Source organism: Thamnophis sirtalis, unplaced genomic scaffold, assembly GCF_051295495.1.
Source record: "Thamnophis sirtalis isolate CommonGarterSnake01/CBP01778 unplaced genomic scaffold, rThaSir2_p1.2 scaffold_7, whole genome shotgun sequence".
Classification (NCBI taxonomy): domain Eukaryota; kingdom Metazoa; phylum Chordata; class Lepidosauria; order Squamata; family Natricidae; genus Thamnophis; species Thamnophis sirtalis.
In genome coordinates this window covers 74,833,589-74,855,100 of record NW_028261387.1, presented here as the reverse complement: position 1 = coordinate 74,855,100, position 21,512 = coordinate 74,833,589, and the positions used below count along the sequence as shown (strand labels likewise).

Below are 21,512 nucleotides of genomic sequence, written 5' to 3'. Positions count from 1 at the left end.
ATTGTAGTCAGAGACACACATAAAAAATGGAATAAGAAAAATAGACTGCATTAGTGCTCTGAACTTTAATAGCTCTTGATCAGTATTTCAGGCCCTTGAGATGAAATGGCAGGAAATAAAAGGTGTTTTGATACTTTGTATTGAGGAGCAGTAATTCAGCAAACATCTGGAAATATCCCCAAATAATTAAATCTGGAACCTAGACTGTTTTCCACAATTATATTCCTAGTCATACAGAAACAAGGGAAGATATCCAATGAGGAGAGACTTTTGAACAGGAGAAAGGAATGCTATTTCTTCTAGTTTCCTAAAATAGTTCCAGAAGGAGCCATTGAAGGAGGAAAGGAGTGAATGTTCTTAACTTCCTTGCTCTAGAAAGGAAGAAACTTGATGGTCTTCTTCTCAAGTTTATAAAGCTGCCAGGCATACATGGAGGAAAAATAATTTACTGCTGCCTATTCTTGTAATTTGTTTAAGATTAATCATAACACAGGTATTCCATGACAGTAAGATTAGCATTACATCAGTATGAATTCCAGCAGGTTCTGACAGATTCTGGAGAACCGGTAGTGGAAATTTTGAGTTGTTCGGAGAACCGGAAAATGCCACCTCTGGCTGGCCCCAGAGTGGGGTGGGAATAGAGATTTTGCAGTATCCTTCTCCTGGAGTGGGGAGGGAATGGAGATTTTGCAGTATCCTTCCCTGCCACACCCACCAAGCCACACCCACAGAACTGGTAGTAAAAAAAATGAATTTCACCATTGGATTGGGGGTTAGGGTCTGTTGTGGTCTGTTCTAGGATGTTATAATCTTTTTGCCAATGCTACTATGTACATTTTAGGAAATAGTAGTCTTGCAATTTATCATAGTGGCTATTCGGTCTTAAAATAATCCCTAGTAAATTTGCTGATGTAAAATACACACTTATAAATAAGAGCGATACATTTTAACATCCTATCAGTCAGTCAGACTTAACCTTCTGCTTTCTCACAGATGGACTCCAAAAATAGTTATGCTTTGACCTGCTTTTCTGTATTAAAAAATGAAGGTATCTGGGTCATCATAAAATGCTATGGTTAGCATTCCTTGTCAGCTAAAGGAACAGCCTTTCATAAAACCAGAAACACAGTTTGAAGGAAAATGTTTCACCGAAGATAAGTTAACCAAAGCAGAATTCAGAATGCATAATCCCATAAAATGTAGTTATTGATATAAAAAATCAAAACAATTGGATACGTGTATAGTCCATCTCAGTTGAGGATAACTGACCTTTTAAATCAGGGATCTCCAACCTTGGCAAATTTAAGATTTATGGACTTCAACTCCTAGAAGTCATCAGCCAGCTTTTCTGGCTGAGGAATTCTGGGAGTTGAAGTCCTCAAGTCTTAAAGTTGCCAAGGTTGGAGACCCCTGATTTAAATAACCAAAACATTATGAACTAAGAAAGCCAGTAATCCATTTTGGATCTCAGCCCTATTATAGGAGCTAAGGACTAAAAGCTCTGAAAGATATAAGATTGGGGGTGGGGGGTGGGGGAGAACTGCTAAGTACTGTGATGGTTATGGGAATCATACAGTTTTGTTCCTATTTTAATTATCTTTGCGTAAAATTAGGTATAGTATAAAAGAGATTTCATGTTCAGTACCGTGACCCAAATCCCTTCTATTTTTTCAATTTCAAGTAATGGGACACAGAGCAGTTAAACTTCCTCCCCCTCAAGTATTTTTAAAGGATTTAATAACATACTTTGGTCAAACAGAAGAGTAATCCTTGGTCATGAAGAAATTGCTTAATGTTAGCCCCTATAATTACAATTTTATGCTGTTTCCGGTTTAGTGCATGTTCTTTTTAATTTGTTGCACCTGTTTGAAGTATTAAACATAAATGTACATTTGTAGGGGGGGAGGAGTGTAAATTCAGAGGTGATATTCAGGAGATTCTGACCAGTTCTAGAGAATAAATAATTTTTAAGAATCAAATACTTTTAATACCAATGGAATAATATTACATATTCAGTGTTATTTACATATAACATAATAACAATGAGATTATTGGTTTTTTTTCCAGTCTAAGACATAGTGCCTCTATGAATGTATTTATTTTATTCATTAATGTATTTATTTTATTTTTCAGATTTATAATACATTAGTTGAAACAGGTGAACTGGAAAATACCTATGTAATATACACAGCAGATCATGGCTATCATATTGGGCAATTTGGACTGGTGAAAGGAAAATCCATGCCATATGAATTTGACATCAGAGTTCCTTTCTACATACGTGGTCCAAATGTGGAGGCTGGATCCTTGTAAGTTAATGGGCATGGTGGCTCCAGGTTAATTCTGCATTGAGCAATGTACTGAGTGTGTGTAATCAGGGTAGGCACCTACAAAGATTTCTGTTTTGGGTTCAATGTGTTTAGGGCTTCAGCCATCAGGAAACTCCGTAAAGAAGCGAGGGATCCTGGTAAAGATCTTCATATTGAATATCCAAAGATCTATAAAGCAGTCAAGCACCTAAATATAAGGAAGAATGTGTACATGTGCCAACATTGCTTCCTACTTTACTTCTTCTTGGATGTAGGATATGTCTGCATAAAACTAATATTTTGCTGGCATTCAAGCAATATTCAAAACATCTGCCTTTAATAAGATGAAAGATAATATATTTCCTTATTCAATTATCCTATCATAGGTGACCTCTTTGTTAAGTATCCCCTCTAAATTTCATCCAGTTGTGACCATTACTTCTGTTCTATCTACTATATCCATGATGGTGAACCTACGGCACACGGAATCATATCAGTGGGCACGTGAGTTCAGCTGCGGTGCGCATGGGCACGCTGACCAGCTGGTTTTCGGGCCTTCTGGGCCCACCAGAAGTTGGGAAATGGGCATTTCCAGCCTCCAGAGGGTCTCTGAGTGTGTGGGGAAGACCATTTCTGCCCTCCCCAGGCTCCTATAAATGGTCTGGAGCTTGGGGTGGGTGAAAAATGGGTCCACCATGCCATTGCATGCCAAAAGCAGGGGTCGTGCGGGAGGGTGGTCACGCGCACATTCGTGGAGAACAGGTACATAGAATGATGGGTATAGGCACGGACGTGCACAACCCCCAGTTTTGGCATGCAATGGCAAAAAGGTTAGCCATCACTGTACTATACAGTCTTGAAGCTGCCATTCCGGTTCCCCTGGGCTACCTTTTCATCAAAGAAAGGTTATTTTTCCAAGGATGGTATTCAGGAAAAGGAGTTGAAGCACTGTACTGAATGTTCTTCAGTTGACTTTCCTATTGCCAGTTTCCCTAAATTCAGTTATAGGTCTGTTCCTAATAAGCAAGTAGCATGTGGAAGGAATAACATAATTGTGGATGATATATTTTTCCCCAATTTTAAAATCTTTACACTGCAGTATACTATGCTCTATTAAAGGAGAATGTCTGAATGTGCAAAGCATAGCAGCCTTCCAGACCAATTTTCTTCTCCATCCACATAAGGATAAATGACCTAGTTTTTCGTCCATTCACTTTGCATGTGTTCAGTGTCAGATCTATTCTTCAGATTTCACTTTTTTCCCAAGCACGCATTTCACTTTTTTCTCATGTTTCCAGTTAATATTTCTCATATTTCCACTTAAAATGTGTAGTTAAGCCAAGATGTTCAGGGAAGGTTAGGGTTTAAGCGAAGCCTGTTTTAACTGAAGTTTTACTCTCCCACAAAAAGCAGATCTATAATTTGGGAGTTCTCTTTGACCCCCAGGATTTGCAGATTATGGCTATGACAAGGAATGTTTTGCAAATTTACTTTGCAGTAGCTATCCATGGCTTGGTTACAATCCATCTTAATTACTGGAAAGTACAACTGGCAGTTTTTACATTTTACATTTATAACCAATGTAAAGTAGAAGAATGACATAATGCCTATACTGAAAGATAAGCCTGCTGACCAAACCCAATTTAACCTTTCAAGCATGCATGCTGGCTGGGAAATTGTGAAGTTCATTCATCTGAAAGCTGTGGCAGTTGAGAAACATTGGTCTAAGGAGCCATTTCCATTATTAACTGGACCTGATTACTTAGATCATTAGGAGAGGCCCTTTTGAAGATGTCTTTGTTTCCTGAAGCTCAGTTACCTGGCACAAGGGAGAGGCCTTCTCGTGTGTACAGTACTCTCCCTAAGAAGGAGCATTTGCCCCCCCCCAACTCCCATAGGTAGCAAAGTGGTTAAAAAACATTTTGTTTAATTGTTTAAGAATTATTTTAAGCCACCTTGACTGCTTATTAATAAATAATATGTATTCAAATGATGCCTTAAGACTAGGCAGTCAAACTCCCAGGCCGCAGGCCAAATCACACACTGGCCACGCCCACACCCGGTTTAGCGAAGGAGAAAAAAGTTCTGATACGTCACATGACGCCACCATGACGACGTGAGTTTGACGCCCCTGCCCTAAGACAATAAAATAAGGCATTGTACATTTCAAATCAAACCATACTGAATTTGAAACACCCCACTTTGCATGATAAAATGCTGTTTTGGGTGCATAATGAACTGTCTCAAACATCTTGCAAGAGTCTAAGATGCTTGAATGTCCATTCAAGCTTCAAATCAAAAGTTTTCATGCTTTAAAAGAGATGTTTTAAATTTGAAATGAAGTTTAGAAATTCCAATCCAAAAAATTTTGTTTCTTGAGGTAGGAAATTTACCAAGTTTTCTCTGTAAGAGTAAAAATACAATAATCATAAATTAACATGACCTGAAACAGATGCTGCTATAAAGCTCATTGTTTGGCTTCACAAAATTTAGAATACTTTTTTAAGCCAAAGTTTAGTTGTGTTCTGAAAACCTACTTTGTAAATTATTTAATTAGTTTGATTACACATCTAGGATACATAAAAAATCTTTCTTTATACATCCAAATTCTAAGTGAAAAATAAAAGACTATGTTTCTGAAAACTGTGAAGAAAGCCTGGTATTTCTGTGATGAAATGAGTGTTAAATTTTTATCCAACTCTTTTTATCTTTAGGGTGAAAGACAGATTTCTAAATAAAAATACTGTAAGAAGTTAACTGTTCTACTAGACAGGAATAATCAGAAAGTGATTATGTAAAGTAGCAGAATTATGCCATATTTCTTTTGTGTTCCGATTACAAGTGAGACAGAGAGGGGAGAATTTCACATCAGTTATAGGATGTGAATCTACAAATTATTTTAGTGCTTAATTTCTGCAATGTAGTAATTATTCCTACCCTAAAATTGTCTGTGTGCATGTATGTGTGTATATGAATATGAATATATACCAGTATGCATGAATTAATACAAGTAGTACTTGTACTTTCCCTCTTTTTACTATAAAGAAAGAAAAATATTGCAAAATGGCAACAGTTCTATCTATAAAATATCTACACTTAACTGTTCATAGATTTTTTTCAGTTGAAAAGAATTTTATCAAGGTAAAAAAAAAACAGATGAAGAACAAAACAATAAGAGTATGCCTATAACACAATTTAAGATTACCTAAAGCATAATAGGATGTTGCTAATTTTTTCAAACTCTGATCCGATGACACTTCATATTGAACATCATGAAAGTTAAGTCCAATTTAAGTTAAGTAGCAGCAGATGCCGAGAGATCTAAGCAAAAGATTGATCCTCGTCACCCTCTGAATGGACATATGTCCCAAGCCTGCCAACTCATATCTAGGAATGGCTTTATGGCAAGAATAAACATTCTTGAGTATACACAAGAACAAAATTGAATTAAAAGATGGAGGAAGGAGACCACTGAGTAAGGAATAACATTAAAGGCTGAAGGATTTGACCTGAATAGGTTGAAAGTTGGAGGTCCTAAATGTAAAACCAAAAATGTATGCTCAAGTGGAGGCTCTTAGAGGATAACAATACACTGTGTGAATGTGAAGAGACGCAGAACCCAGCTCATCTGCTTGTATGTCGACTACTAACAGAAACATGTACCGATAATAACTTATTTTTGGCCAGTGACAAAGCCAAGAAGGTGGCTTCATTCTGGAAGTTTAAAGTTTGATCTAGACACAGAAGACGAAGTCCAACATACCTCTAAGACAGGGATATCAAGCTCACGATGACATGTTGTTGTCACGTGACATATCACAACTTTTCCCCCCTTCACTAAACCAGGGGTGGGTGTGGCTAGTGCATGACACATCCAGCCCGCGGGATGCAATTTTGACACCCCTGCTCTAAGATCACTGATACTCTCCTCATAGCCAATATCTCATGCTATGCATGTTATGTGTAATAAGGAACCTTATCCAGGGATTGAAACAGTATCAGCCACATTGATAAGCAATAATTGTTCAATGGAGGGAAAGAGAAAGTATAAGCATTTGATTAGAATAATTTGTTGAGCTTGACCTAGTCCAGTGATGACTAACCTTTTTTAATTGTGTGCTAAAAGCGGAGGGAGCGCAGGGGGATTGTGTGTGGGCGTGCCCACACCCATAATGCTATGCGCATGACCCCTCCCATGCGTGCATGCGCACCCAACCAATGCCCTCTCCCCCGCTTTTGACGTGCTTTTTCACCCTCCCCAGGTTCCAGAGGCTTTTTAGGAGCCTGAGGAGGGTGAAAACAGTCCCCCCCCAGAGGCCCTCCGGAGGCTTGAAAAACGCCCCTATGGGCAACCCAGAAGTTCAGGCACTGCTTTGCCCGTAGTGCCGTTTTTCGCCTCAGGAAGCCTTCAGGGAAGCCTCCGGAGGTGAAAAATGGGCAAAAAAGAAGGCTGAAGTCAGCTGGCCAGGGCAACTGACAGGGCAATGCCTGGCGTGCCCTAACAAATGGGTCCGCGTGCCACAGGTTCACCATCACGAACCTAGTCTGTTAAGACAAGGGCTTCTGACTGAGCATTCTGTGAGATCTGCCTTCTTCAGGCCAGGAACTCCAAATTTTTTTGGCCACAATTCTCTCCATAATCAAATCTGATGAGAGTTATAGATCAAAGTGTCTAAACAGCACCAGCTTAAGGAAGGCAGGTGTAAGCAAACACACCTTATTTTAAACAGTTGGTTTAGTTTTCTAGCTTCCCTAGAGCTCTTTCTTAATCAATGTGAGAAATCTTGTACACTGAATTCCAAGTCCTCTTGACTAATTCAAAATTAACAAGACCCTATGTCAAGATAGTTCTGATTCATACAAAGATTTTAAAGTTCATAAGTTAATGCAAAGTTCTCAGCCTTAATGACACCAAGAAACCCCATTCCCACCCACAAAGAACCAAGATAATTACCCTGCAAACAAAATCACTGATTTGGGGTCTAGGGTAGGCAAGAAATAAGCTTATCTGTCACCCTAGGTAATCAAATTTCAGCCTAAATACCCCAGGAAACTTATAACTCCCACCGATTTTGCTTAAATTCCCCAAACAACACTTTGAAAACCCCAGCATTAAGGGATTTAAAGGTCCCAACACAACCTTTGACTGGAGGAAGGGACAGGAATTTTGTTTTCACCAATTTCCCCATAAGCTTTTATGCTGCTGCCAACAATTCCCCAGTTCTTGAGATCAACTTTTCAGAAGGCACAGGAGGAGAAAGGAACAGTAAAGATTGCCTCTTTTATGTCTTATAAAAGACATATCACGTGTGTGTGATGTTCTAGAACTGATTAAAGAAGTGTCCATTGCAATGTATTGTTAACCTTGACAGTAGTCTGATTCTTTAGGACATCCTGAGAGTGTAGCATTTTAGATTGCCTGCAATCAGTGTTTCATAAGCCTTCATTTGAGAGTCTTCTTAGAATCAAAATTCATTTTTTTGTAACGCTTGCACAGATCAGTCACAATGACCCCAGTAAATCAAGAGTTCATCCCATTAGAGAAAATGGTAAAAAGGGAACTTGTACACACTCGACAAGGTGATTTGTCAGAGACTCAAATGGTGTTCTTATTTCCATACAGAGAGAAACATCTACAGCGATATTTTTGCTATCGCCCGGTTGCATCTACCTAAATTAATTGCTGACTGCCCCCCACTTATCATCCCTGATTTAACAGTCATTGCTGTAGTGAGGCCTCATTACCATAGGTTCATTACTTCTATCCTGAAATGTTACACTGCATTAACTGGTAATTAAAATTGAGCTGCACTTGTCAAGCAAATAAACAAATGTATTATCTTTGGTTCTTGTTCTTGTTTGTTTTCAAATCCAGTAATTTACAAATGGATTCATTCATTGTTGCAAATTAGCATATTGCTATCTTGCTGTGTTTCTGAGCTGGAAATTTGTAAAAGAGCAGAAAACTAACCATATGGCACTATTTTTGAATTGTAATTTCTCTCTGTAAATTATGGCAAGTATGTTCTTGTCCTCAAAGATCCCTGCACTCGTTTTTTTCCAAGACTTGGTTTCTTGAATTGCACTTCTTGATTGTTTCAATAAGCATCTTAGCTGGAGCTATTGTAATATAATGATTAAAAATGATCTATGAATCAATTCCTGTTGTTTTTAATCTTGCCTCTTCCATGAACGCAACTAGGTGGCCTAGGGAAATGTGCTCTTTTTAATCTCGTTTTCAACTGTCTACCTCCCAATCTGTAATATCTTATATCTATATCTGAATTGCCCTATAAGAGCTAGATAATCATCTTAACCTCAATGTGTTGAAAACATGATGCATTCATGGGTCTAAGGGACAGTATCAATGTTGATGGGAGAGGTTTGGATATTTCCTTGATTAGGCTGTTGTTTACTCTTAGCTTTTTTGTCTGAGTTGATCATTCCAACTACCAAGATCTCTCCCACCAACACTTATAGGGTAAGCCACTAGTATATTAAATGAGAACAAACCTCATGGCATTTTAACACTGATAATATTACCTAGTTTGGTATTGAAACGTCTGCAAGAAAACAACCAGGCTTAGAGAGTACCAAGGACCCCACCCACAGTTCAATTACAAATATTCTTCCAAATATATTTTTGCACCAGTTTAAAACTAGCCAACTATATCTTCCTTACAAAAATGAAAGAAGCAAAACCTAGCATTTCTGAATTGTATACAATTAATACTATAGCCCAAGATTTCATCTTATGTAGTATCATTTTATGGACTTCACCTATCAAATAATGCTAATAAAATGGCTCTACAAGTTACAAGCTATTGTAACTTAAGCATGACGCTCTCAGATGCAATATAAATTATAAATTACTGGTAGTCCTCGACTTAACAACAGTTCAGTTCAGTAACGTTCAAAGTTACAACCATTTTTCACAGTTATGACCTTTGCAGTATTCCGATGATCGTGTGGTCAAAACTCAGATGCCTAGCAATTGGTTCATATTTATGACCGTTGCTGTGTGCAAGGTCATGTGATCACTTCTTCTGACAAGCAAAGTCACTGGGGAAGCAAGGTTCACTTAACAACTGGGTAACTAACTTATCAACTGCAGTGATTCATTTATTGACAATGAGGCGAGAGGGGTTGTAAAACGGGTCAAAACTCACTTAACAACAGAAATTTTGGGCTAAATTGTAGTCATAAGTTGAGGACTTCCAATATTACTAGTTTTCCCCCCAAACTGATAAATGCTTGAATCCTCAGAAGAGTACATGGTGTAATACTGTATCTGCTACAGATTAGGCTGGGATTATTGTTCCAGCTGTTTTGTAAAGATTGTGTATATATATTTCTTTTCAGGAATCCTCACATTGTATTGAACATCGATCTTGCTCCTACAATTCTAGATATTGCTGGCCTGGATATTCCACCTGACATGGATGGGAAATCCATACTAAAACTGCTGGATTCTGACAGATTAGTCAATAGGTAAGGGTGGAAAACATATTCAGTACACTTACATATACTGCTGTTATGAGAACATTGGTTTTGATTATTAAATAGAGCATTATGGAACATTTGGTTCTGTTTTGTATTTCTACATTGGGAAAATATTCTATGAATCTTTCAGGGAAAAGTATCTCCATATATTACAATTTCAAATTTCCCTTGTGTATATTTTTTAATATTTGTGTTACATAGAAATTGCTAGGGGAAAGGAGACAAACACATATAAGAAATTCTTCCTCTTAGTATCTGTGCTGTTTTTAATTTGTCTCTCTTATCCTGATGCATGGGGCAAAGTTTTGAGAGTTTTTATGTGATCTGGGGGTATGGGTGGGAAGCAGTTTACCTTTTTCTCAGTTTAATACCACTCTAAGTGGAATAACCAAGGTCAACTGAATAAGGTTTTTAATATTATATATATATATATATGTGTGTGTGTGTGTGTGTGTGTGTGTGTGTGTTGCATTTGTGTGTGTGTTGCATTTGTGTGTGTGTATGTGTTTGTGTGTGTGTGTGTGTATATACACACACACACACACACACACACACACACACACACACAAACTGTTGGTAATAAACTATGTTCTGAAGTAATTTGTCTTAATCTTCAATAGACTGAGATCCCAACCTGAATAGCTGTTGCAGTTATCCAAAGATTAATAATGAGGGCCATATGGTTCAGGGTTGGGTTCTGGCAGGGACTACTGCTGATTTTCTCATGTGCATGCTGTGCGCACGCATGCCTAGTCCAATGAAAATTGTTATGCACAGAAGCAAAAAACAAGATGGCGCTGCCATGGGCACCATCCAGAGAACAGGTTTGGGGGCGTGACAGGCCTGGGTCGCTGCTGGTTCCAGCGACCAAGGCCACCGAACCACTACCAGTTCAGCCGAATCGGTCCAAACCAGTAGGAACCTACCACTGATGTGATTACCAAGGTACTGTTGATTTCAAAGTAGTATTCCCAACCTTCATGATTACACATAATTTTTAAACAATAGAAATCTTTCACATTTGTCAGATTATACAAGATTTCAGTATATAGGTATCTTAGGGGAAAACAGTCAAAATCTTACAAAATAGTTTATCAGACAGGATTTCATAGAAACTTCCTATAGTTCACCAAGATTTAATTGGTTTTAACAATCAGGAAAGATTTGGAGCATTTTTATCCAAATTCTGCCATAATGCTAGATTAGGTACTTCTAACCAGGATCTGTAAAAGTTTACTAAACTTGCTCCAGGCTGTCTGATTAAAAAACTGATAAACAGTTATACTTTTCTGAGTGTTTAGATAGCTAAAATTGGTTTCAATGAAACATTTGGGATCTTAACTAGTGTTAAAATAACAACTTTGTACTAATCATAGTTAAATAGGATTCAAACCTATGTTTCAGTTTTTCCAGATTCCATTTGAAAAAGAAAATGAAGGTTTGGAGAGATTCATTTTTGGTGGAGCGAGGGTAAGTAATTTTGAAATTTCCTTTGGTTTATTTTTTTTTAGAGACTTTATTGCTCAAAGCACAAGTTGCTAGAATTATTACAATTGAAGTCAGTTGTTTATCTTAAATTATGTAATTTCTTCAGCAATATTATGCTTTTCCTTTGGGAAGTTGCTTTAACAAAAATGAATTTATTAGTAGATTTGTTCTTGCTGGAATTGTTATACAGTAAGAACACATACAGTTGAATGTGATCAACGTAATATCTCAGATAATTAGTTTTTTTAATGAGATATATAGTTCCCTGCCACAGTCTATTGTAAAAACTAGAGACTGAATCATACTATCTAGTTGAGCAATTTGCTTCCTGTGTCACCATCCAGATGTTTCTGCGGGATTTCCAGAAAAAGGCCTAAAGGCATTCTTCCTGTATTTTAGTTCTTCAGTAGTTGTTGCCTAGAATCACGCTGTCTCTAAAACTTCAGGCTACATTAATCTGTTATAGTCAATAGCCATTGATAGCCAAAGAAAATACATGTAGTCCTCGACTTGCAACAGTTCATTTAGTGACGGTTCAAAGGTATGGAAGTACTGAAAAAAGTGACTTATGACCATTTTTCACACTTACGACCACTGCAGCATCCCCATAGTTGTGAGGTCAAACTTCAGATGCTTGGCAACTGGCTCATATTTATGATAATTGCAGAGTCCCCGCGTCTTGTGTTCAACTTTTATAACCTTCTGACAAGCAAAGTCAAGCCAGATTCCCTTAACAACTGTATTGTTAATTTAACTGCAGTGATTCACTTAACAACTGTGGCAAGAAAGGTTGTAAAATGAAGTAAAGCTCACTTAACAAACGTCTCACTTGGCAACAGAAAGTTTGGTCTCAATTGTGGCCATAAGTTGAGGACTACCTGTATATATAGATAACCTTGGTTTTTAGATATTCTCTAGGACAGAGATGTCAAAATCGCGATGACACGTCGTCACGTGACATATTGCAACTTCCTCCCCTTCGTTAAAACGGGGGTAGGCGTGGCCAATGTGTAACACATCTGGCCCATGGGCTGCGAGTTTGACAACCCTGCTCTAGGAAGACTACAACTACGAATCAGTTCCTCAAAATTGGCAAGGGACTATACAGATATTTTGTTGATAAGTTCAAAATAAATGTGAGCTTAATTATGATTGTAAGTTGAGAACTGCCTTTATAGCTTGATCTAATTTACACCAAATCATTAATTATATTTGTCCATAATTGTCTATGTTTGCAAATTATCCTTGCTTCCACCCTATCCTTACACTACTTCAGTCAGTTAACAACAGTAATTGAGGCTGGAATTTCCCTCACTAAGCAGTCCTAAAGCATGGCATCAGACATGACTGCACTGCTTAGCAATGGTGGTTCTGGCACTTCCAGTTGCCAACTTTAAGGACTGGTCATAAGTCCCATTTGTTCAGCGCCATTGTCAGTTGAGCAATTGCTGAACAAGTGGTTAGTAACCAAGAGCAATCTGTGATTGCCTTTTATTCTTTCAACTTCCACTTTTCTTTTTCGAGAATCTCAGAAGTTCCAGGCAACCAACAGTTTTTTGGTATTGTTTTATTTTCAAGCCATTTAATCTTCCTTTAGATATTTGTTTTATGTTCAGTTTTCATCCTTTCTCCTTTATGTGTCCATACTACAGCAGTGTTCGTTTTTCATGTTAGCAAATCATTTTTGTGTTCAGTCCAAATTCATTTATCTCCTATTCACTCTTAGCGCCATGCCTTCTGATTTTATCAGACGGCTTATCTAAATACCATATTCCCACTGCATTCAACTGATTATTAAATTTGTCCTGACAGTATATCAATACCTGACAAAAGTATCAGTTCCCTATGCTATTCATTCATGAAAACACACAATACAGATTAGTGTGTACAAGAGTAGTGATTCCATGAAAACATAGAAAAGAGGCAGAAATTTTAATAATGAATCCAGAATTCAATCCAATTCATGATTGTGATTGGTAGATTTCAGTGTTGTACTTTTCTGACAAACCATTATAAATTGTATAGTTTTTTTAAAGTTCTATATTACAAAAAGTAAGATAACTATTCTCCATTCAAGTCACAGAATTCAGCTTTATTTTATATAGTGCACTAAGAAGCATGCATGAGAGGCATTGAGCTCCAGAAATAAGAATATGAATAATCAAGTCGCTAATGTTGTCCAATGGCTTTATCTAGCAGAAAAAAATGCATTGTATAGAGTACAGTGGTTCTCAACCTTTTCTTCATCACAAATTTCCTCTAAATTCCCAAATTCCCCTTGGGGTCCCTGACCTTTTGTGGCCAGGGACCTCCAAGACTTAACTCAAGATTTAAATCACAACATTTCTTCCAGCCTTTGCGGACCACCTGTGATGACATTGCAGTCCCTGTCCCCCCCCGGCGTCCACAGGTTGAGAACCACTGATATAGAAAGCACACATTAATCCAAATCTGTGAATTAGCTTGTGTCAATTTCATTATATTTTTTAAACCTATTTAAGGCACCTGTATTTTCCTAAGCAAAAAAGCACCTTTTTTTTCCAGTAAGCTGTTGCACAAAAGAGACAATGAAAAAACGGATGCTCAAGAAGAAAATTTTTTGCCCAAATACCAAAGAGTGAAAGATCTCTGCCAGCGAGCTGAATATCAAACTGCTTGTGAACAACTTGGACAGGTGAGAAACCATTTGTTAAAAGTATTCAGGTGACCTGCATCTTGAGACTGCAGTATCATAACAAAGGCTCAGAAATCCCTTATTTTGATTTTCCAGGTGGCAATTGGCAGAGTTAACAGGGTAATTTTTCATTCTGTTTAGTTTGCAGTAGCAGGAAATGTATCCAAGGGTAGGGTGTGGTATTTGAGTGAACACTAAGAAAAATTCCCCCTCTTTTTTTTAAAAAAAATCCCTTTAACAATCTTTCATATAATTTTTCATTTGGAAATGTACAGAGATGGTGAAAAATACATAGCACCCACATCTTCTAAAAGCAAGCCCTTCCACTGGTCAATTGTTCTAACTGTCAGGAAATTTTCTCCTTATTTCTCTAAAAAATGTGCAAATGTTTTGCTGTTCATTCCTAGAATATTCCAGCTTTCTTAAGCCATTCTGAGAAAGTTCATCCTTTCCTGGGGACCACTTCTGCTCCAGATTTACCCCTGAAAATTTTGCCTAGGCAGTCACCAGGAGTCAACTTGAAGTCCCACTCCCCCCCAAAAAATGTTGGATCATTTCTTCGTTATAACCATTTCTTCAGAAATTACGCAATACAAAAGTAATATAAAGAAATAAAAGCTAATTCAATTTTTCATTTTATGACACAACTAAATATTAAGAGGATACCCACCACTAGCTCAAAAAATAGCACATTTAAAGTTCTTTTTCTCTAGATTGATGCCATTGTTTTTTCTACCATCTCTCTATGTTGGTACTTTTATGGAGAAAGAAAAACATCTCATTAGCTTTTTCCCTTTACTGCAGTTTTCTGTTCTGCAGCAAGGTCTGGAGAAATATTTTAAAGACCATGACTAATCCTTCAGATGACTCTTTGTAAATGGTTATTTTAGCCCTGCTTTATCCCCTGATTATTACAGGCTGCTTGAAGTAAGCAGCTTTCCAAACAACATTATACATACCTTTTGCCCTTTCTCTTTCTTGTTTTGAAAGAGGTAATAAAGTCTTTCTGCAGTGTCTACAGAAAGTGAATAGCTACCCATAAATTCCATTGGCTGTACTGCTAGTAGAGGAAGAAATGATGAAATTGCTGTCGCCTGTGTGTTTGTTGTCAAGGAACCAAAGAATGGTTTGAAGCATTTCAGCGTGAATTGGTTTGGGCACAGCAGCACAGGATGAAATGGAGCAACAAAGAACATAACAGAACTTGCAGGCATCGAGTTGATTAGTCAGAGCACATTTTCAAATAGTGGCCATTCTCATCATTCATTGAGTCACTGTCCTACACCTGTTGCTCTGTCTAGACAATAAATGTCTAGGCGGGGGGAAATGTGTCAGTAGACAAAAACTGTTTTTACAGTATATTTGTCCAAAATGAGCCAAATCTGTGGTCGGTAGGTGTTTTTTAATGAATGTGTGACTGTTCTTTCAATGTATAGTGTTATCTTATTCGCTGTCTTAAAAATATCTGCCAAATGCCAGCTGTTGATATGCAACACTGTTTTCATACTAAGCGAAACTCTGAATTCCATAATCTAATGTTGTGTCTTCTCAGACTGAATTCTAAATCATATTCTAAATCCTTTGTATACAGAACATTTATTAATCAGGATGAGGTCCAATCTGTTCATTCATTCAGACATTTATTAATAACTCCTATATGTGCATCGATCATGTAGTTTCTGAGGATACATTTTGTACCTAAAGCCAGTTTTGGAATCTTCGTGTTTTTTTGTTGTTTTTTTAACATGGAATAACCCTTCACAGGCATTTCACAGGATACAGGTAAATCAGGGTAGAAGTAGTTGCTACACTAAATCAAACAGGAGGTTGCATACGGCTCATGAGTTGCTCACCTTTGCTCTGTAGAATCATCTTCCATCCAGGTGCTTACTTTATATGTTAGATTAATTACTATTTGAGTTTCTTCTTTCTGTGGATACAAAGGTAAATATATGATCAGGTTTGAGAACATTACAGTCCTTGATTTACAATCACAGTTGGGACCAGAATTTCTGGTGCTAAACAAGGCAGCTGATTTTACCACCTTTTTTGCCACAATTCTTAAGTGCATCTCTGCCCTTGTTGAGTGAATTATGTGGCCATTAAGCAAATCCAGTTTCCCATATTGATTTTGCTTGTCAGAAGCCCACTGGAAAGTTCACAAATGGTGATTGCATGACCTCAGGACTCCCCAGGACACTGCAAGTTTTGTAAAAACGAAATGCACAGGTACAGTATAGGTGGTACCTTGCTCAATAGTAGTAACTGTGAGAGGGATCTTGGAGTCCTAGTGGATAACCATTTAAATATGAACCAGCAGTGTGCAGCAGCTGCTAAAAAAGCCAACACAGTTCTAGGCTGCATAAACAGAGGGATAGAATCAAGATCACGTGAAGTGTTAATACCACTTGATAATGCCTTGGTAAAGCCACACTTGGAAAACTGTCTCCAGTTTTGGTCACCATGATGTAGAAAAAATGTGGAGACTCTAGAAAGAGTGCAGAGAAGAGCAACAAAGATGATTAGGGGACTAGAGGCTAAAACATATGAAGAACGGCTGCAGAAACTGGGTATGTCTAGTTTAATGAAAAGAAGGACTATGGGAGACATGATAGCAATGTTCCAATATCTCAGGGGTTGCTACAAAGAAGAGGGAGTCAAACTATTCTCCAAGGCACCTGAAGGTAGAACAAGAAGCAATGGGTGGAAACTAATCAAGGAGAAAAGCAACTTAGAACTGAGGAGAAATTTCCTGACAGTTAGAACAATTAATGAGTGGAACAGCTTGCCTCCAGAAGTTGTGAATACCCCAACACTGGAAGTCTTTAAGAAGATGTTTTAATTCATGTATGAATTCTATGACTTAAAACTATTTAATAGCTCTCTTTCGCAACTATCTTTGTTTTCAGTGCTGTAAAGCCTGTCATACAAATATTGCAGCATAATATCTATGAGATAACGATTGTATGTTCTTTTTTTAAAAAAGAAGGCCACTTTACTAGCAGCAGTGCTGTCTGGTAGGTTCTTGGAAACATGGCTAGCTGAGCATCATGTGAATTTTAAAGCCAACACATCTGGAAGCAGCAGACTGTGGGAGGCAATTCTAGTATTCCGTTAGATTTCGGTCAGAACATGTATATAGCATTGTAATGTTTATACAGATTTACTTGTTCAGATACATCTGTTCAGTTGAAAACTTTTAGAAGAGAATTTTGTCTGGTATACAAGAGTAATTTTATTATTTATTTACCTAAATGTTTGTAGCTGCTTCCCTCACCAATGTAATCCTAGGCAGCAAAGTTAAAATAAACAAAACCATATGTTATTACGCACTTAAAAAAAAAACCATACCATTTTAGATTAAGATGTAATGAAACATTCAGCCAATGGGCATCACTTAACTTCACAGCTCAAATGCCTGTGGGAACATCTCAGTCTTTAAAGCTTTATGAAAGTCAAGCATAGGTAGGGCCATAAATCATGAAATACTGAAATAAGAAGAAACCACTCTCCAAAATTAAATCTACTTATTCCTTCTTTCTGTTTTGTTGTTGTTCAGTCACTAAGTCATGTCTGACGCTTCACGACCCCCATGGACCACAGCACACCAGCCCCCCCTGTCCTCTACTCTCTCCCTGAATCTACCCAAATTCATGTCCATTGTGTCGATGATACATTCTTTCTATTGTCTTGTAGCATTTTCTCTGCCCCAAAAGTGGGCATGATCAGAGCCAGACTATATTAGACAAATACATCAAATTTCATGAAAAACAAAACCTACTGTATCATAAGATCTGTTGGGGAATCCAAGTTGTAGATGCCTTTAATACCAATTTTAGAAGTATTGAATTGGAGAAGTCTTGAATGCATCTCGATTCGGGTAGACTGAGTTAAAAAAACTGGCTTCTGGAGGATAAGGGAGGTGTGGCCAAGACTTTTTTTAACTCAGTCTTGAGGCTAATTGGCTGAATTTAACCCATGCTTGGATTCTCCAAGCAGCTCACAGGAGAACAAAGTCATGTCATTGTGCAAACTTTTTTAACTGGGCTTGAATACTAAAACTAATACACAAAATACTCCCTGTGGAACAAAAGCAATTCTGAAATCAGGTGAAAATAACTCTTGGCTGCATGCTTAATCCAGCCTAACCCGTCTTCATGACCCCCACATTCCTCCTTCCTTCTGCTTTGTATTCTTATAATTGTTGAAGACAAAAGCTTCATTTACAAGTTCTGCTGCAGTGACAGCTAATATTATTTTGTCTTTCTACCTTAAACTCAAATAGGAATGATATAAATTCATGGAACTGAGACACATCTTATTATTGGCCTGTTATCATCTAGTCGAACCGAATGCAACTCTCAAACCCGTTTCAATTACCAATCTGGTCCCACTACTCTTATTTGTTATCTCATTGTACATAACCTCTCTTATTTTTCATAATAGTTGTCAGTGCAGTGAATCTTCCTTATACCCAATCACTAAATACCACCACTAAAAACTTCAAATGAAAATTGAAGTCAATTGACAGGTCATTCATTATAAGTAGTATAATTTTCTAGGAAATATTTAAGCAATTTCTATGGCTGTAATTTACAAGAAAAGGGTACTCCTCAGTGATCATTCACAGTTATGATAGTGAGGAAAAAGTAACTTTACAACCAATCCTTGCATTTACAACCTTCACTGGTCTGCAAAGAAAAGTTAAAGTAAGACCATAAGCACAGTTGCAGTTTCACTTAGTAACTGCTTCCACTTCACTGCCAGTTCCAATTATGTTTGTTAAACAAGGACTACCTCTAGATAACAACTAGAGAACGTTTTTTTTTCTCTTCCTATGATTAGTTTTCCATTATTTAAAACCAATTTCACTTCACTTAATGACCAAGTTGCCAATGACCCAATTGTGGTAGCTAACAAGGGCTGCTTCTACTAATGAGTAGCTGATTATTATCAATAGTTTTATCCTTTTAAACATGAAAGGTTATTTTCAGTAAATCAAAGGTTTGTTTCTGTATGAGATCAGAAGTTCCAGTAAATCCCATTGGTCCTAATAATTCCTATAACTGTGATTCAAGGTAATAGCTGAAAGCCCTGTGCTTTGATTTATCCTTCAGAAATCTCTGATGCTTACTCCAAGCTTTTTTGTAGTTTGTGGGCAGTTCTAACTGGATTCCGTCAACTATTGACATTCTTCCCATCAACTCTGTGTGTGTGTGTGTGTGTGTGTGTGTGTGTGTGTTTGTGTGTGTGTAACAAGCCATTAATTATGTTCTCAGAAATCTGAAGAGAGAGCATGATTTTCCAGAATACAAAATACGATGGATGTTCCTCTTGAGAATGGCTGTTTTACTCAAACTATGTCAAGCATTTTGAAGTATTTTTTTCTGCTTTCCTCCAATGAAATGTTCACGGCACTTTGGAGATTTGTCTCCTTGATTAGTTTTTAATCTTAATCCCCACCCCCAAAATGAGTTTTGTGGCATCTTAAATGCCGAGCGGATCTATTTTGATAAAAGTATTTATACAGAATTGTAGGACAGTTATAGCTTGTCATATCATAATATTTATTCTCAGCTAGCAAATACATGCAAGCAGTAGCTTGTGTGCACATAAACAACACACACAAATTTAACCACAAACATACAAACAGAAGAAGAAAAATAATCATGAATCTTGAGATTAAATAGCTGTGGTGTTGTGCCATTTTGATACAATGTTCCCTTAATTTTGGTATATCAATTTAATACCTCATATTAGAATATGCAAATTCTAATATTAAGATGACCGGGAGAAATAACAACAACCTCAGATATGCAGATGATACCACACTAATGGCAGAAAGTGAAGAGGAACTAAAGAGCCTCTTCATGCGAGTGAAGAAAGAGAGTGCAAAAGTTGGCTTGAAACTCAACATTAAGAAAACTAAGATCATGGCATCCGGCCCTCTCAATTCCTGGCAAATAGATGGGGAAGAAATGGAGGTAGTGACAGATTTTATTTTCCTGGGCTCCAAGATCACTGCAGATGGGGGCTGCAGAGTATGTGTGATTAATATTTCCAGTTATTGTTGTTATAGTGATGTCACTATGTTACTATGCTTGTATTCATTTGAGCATTGTATAAACATGCTATAGATAAGGCTTTTTCAACCTAATGGATCTTTGGCTTCTGTGGTTGCTATTATTGTTCTGGGTATGCATCTATATGTGGGATATGTTCAGTTAGAGTGACTTACTTTTCAGAAAGCATTCATAGAATTGTCTAGAAAACTTTTTATTATATCATAACCAACGTATGTTATTTTGATGTCATTAAATCGGGCTCAATTATAGGTGACTGCTCGCTGTTCCAGACAAATGGTTGTCCAATCTCTTCTCAAAACTGCTAGTGATTAACACCTGCAGCTTCTGGAGGCAAGCCATTATACTTATTAATTGTGCTCATTGTCAAGAAACTTCTCAATTCTAGGTTGGATCTCTGATAAGCTTTCAACTATTACTTCTTGTCCTGCTTTGGCAAATAGATTGACCCCATCTTCTCTGTACCTCGTCTTCTCCCTGAATTAATTGGAAGATTACTATCATGTTACCCCTCATTTTTCTCTTTTCTACAGTAGATGTACCCAGTTCCAACAGCCATTCATTGCATGTTTTATTATCCAGTCCCCTAATTACCTTTGTAGCTCTTCTCCGTACTCTTTCTTTTTTTTTTTTTTTTTGAAAATATATTTTATTCATTTTTTCACATTCCATTTGCAATCACTTATATACAGGGTATTTACTATAAGAAAAGGAAAAAAAAGGGAATAAAACGAACAAATAAAAAGGAAACACAACTCATCATTCACAACCCCACCTAACCCTTCCATCCTCCATACACCCCATCTACCCCCTCCAACTTTCCTTTCTCCCTCTAACACTCCCCTCCTACTTCCCTTTCCCCTCAAACCTTCCTTCTCCCCTTACTCCCCAAACACCCTCCTTACATTCCCCTTACTCCTTCCTTACTCCCTCTTCTTTCCCTCTACCTCCCTCCTTGGTGTATGCCTTTATTCGAGTGTTGTTTGATCTGATAAAAGTAAAATGAACCAAGGGGAAAAAAAAAAAGAAAAAAAGAACCACCGTATATAAATACATTCTTGTTCTTATTAAGACTATGTTAACACCCCCCCACCCACAAATCCCCATCCCTAATCCTCCCGACTTCCCAGGGCCCACACCTGGCACTACCTTCTGTCTAAAATATCTTGTATACATATGGATTAAAAAATAAAAGTAATATGTCAAAAGAAAGAAAAACAGAAAAAAAAAGAAGAGAGAAAAGAAAAGAGAAAAGAAAAGAAAAAGAAAAAAAAGAAACCACTCTTTGTGTTGATCTCAGCCCCCCATCTTTATCTATGCTTAAATAGTATAAATCATTCTATCTATATTTTATTCTCGTCTCTTACTTCTTTGCTATTTACCCCAACCTTCTGTAGACTCTCCCGTTCCTCTTCCTAAACCTCATGATCCCTTCCGATAAAATTTAAGCAACGT

General features: G+C 37.4%; 1 protein-coding gene across 6 annotated transcripts in view; it reads left to right on the top strand.

The window, feature by feature from the left end:
* Positions 1-21,512, top strand: part of SULF2 (sulfatase 2) — a 275,220-nt gene that overhangs the window by 216,121 nt on the left and 37,587 nt on the right. For all 6 annotated transcript variants that reach the window (XM_087720445.1, XM_087720443.1, XM_087720442.1 and 3 more), the window contains 4 exons: positions 2,134-2,309; positions 9,672-9,800; positions 11,217-11,282; positions 13,845-13,974. In XM_087720445.1, coding sequence (XP_087576571.1) covers positions 2,134-2,309; positions 9,672-9,800; positions 11,217-11,282; positions 13,845-13,974 — 501 coding nt within the window. The remainder of the gene's footprint in view (positions 1-2,133; positions 2,310-9,671; positions 9,801-11,216; positions 11,283-13,844; positions 13,975-21,512) is intronic.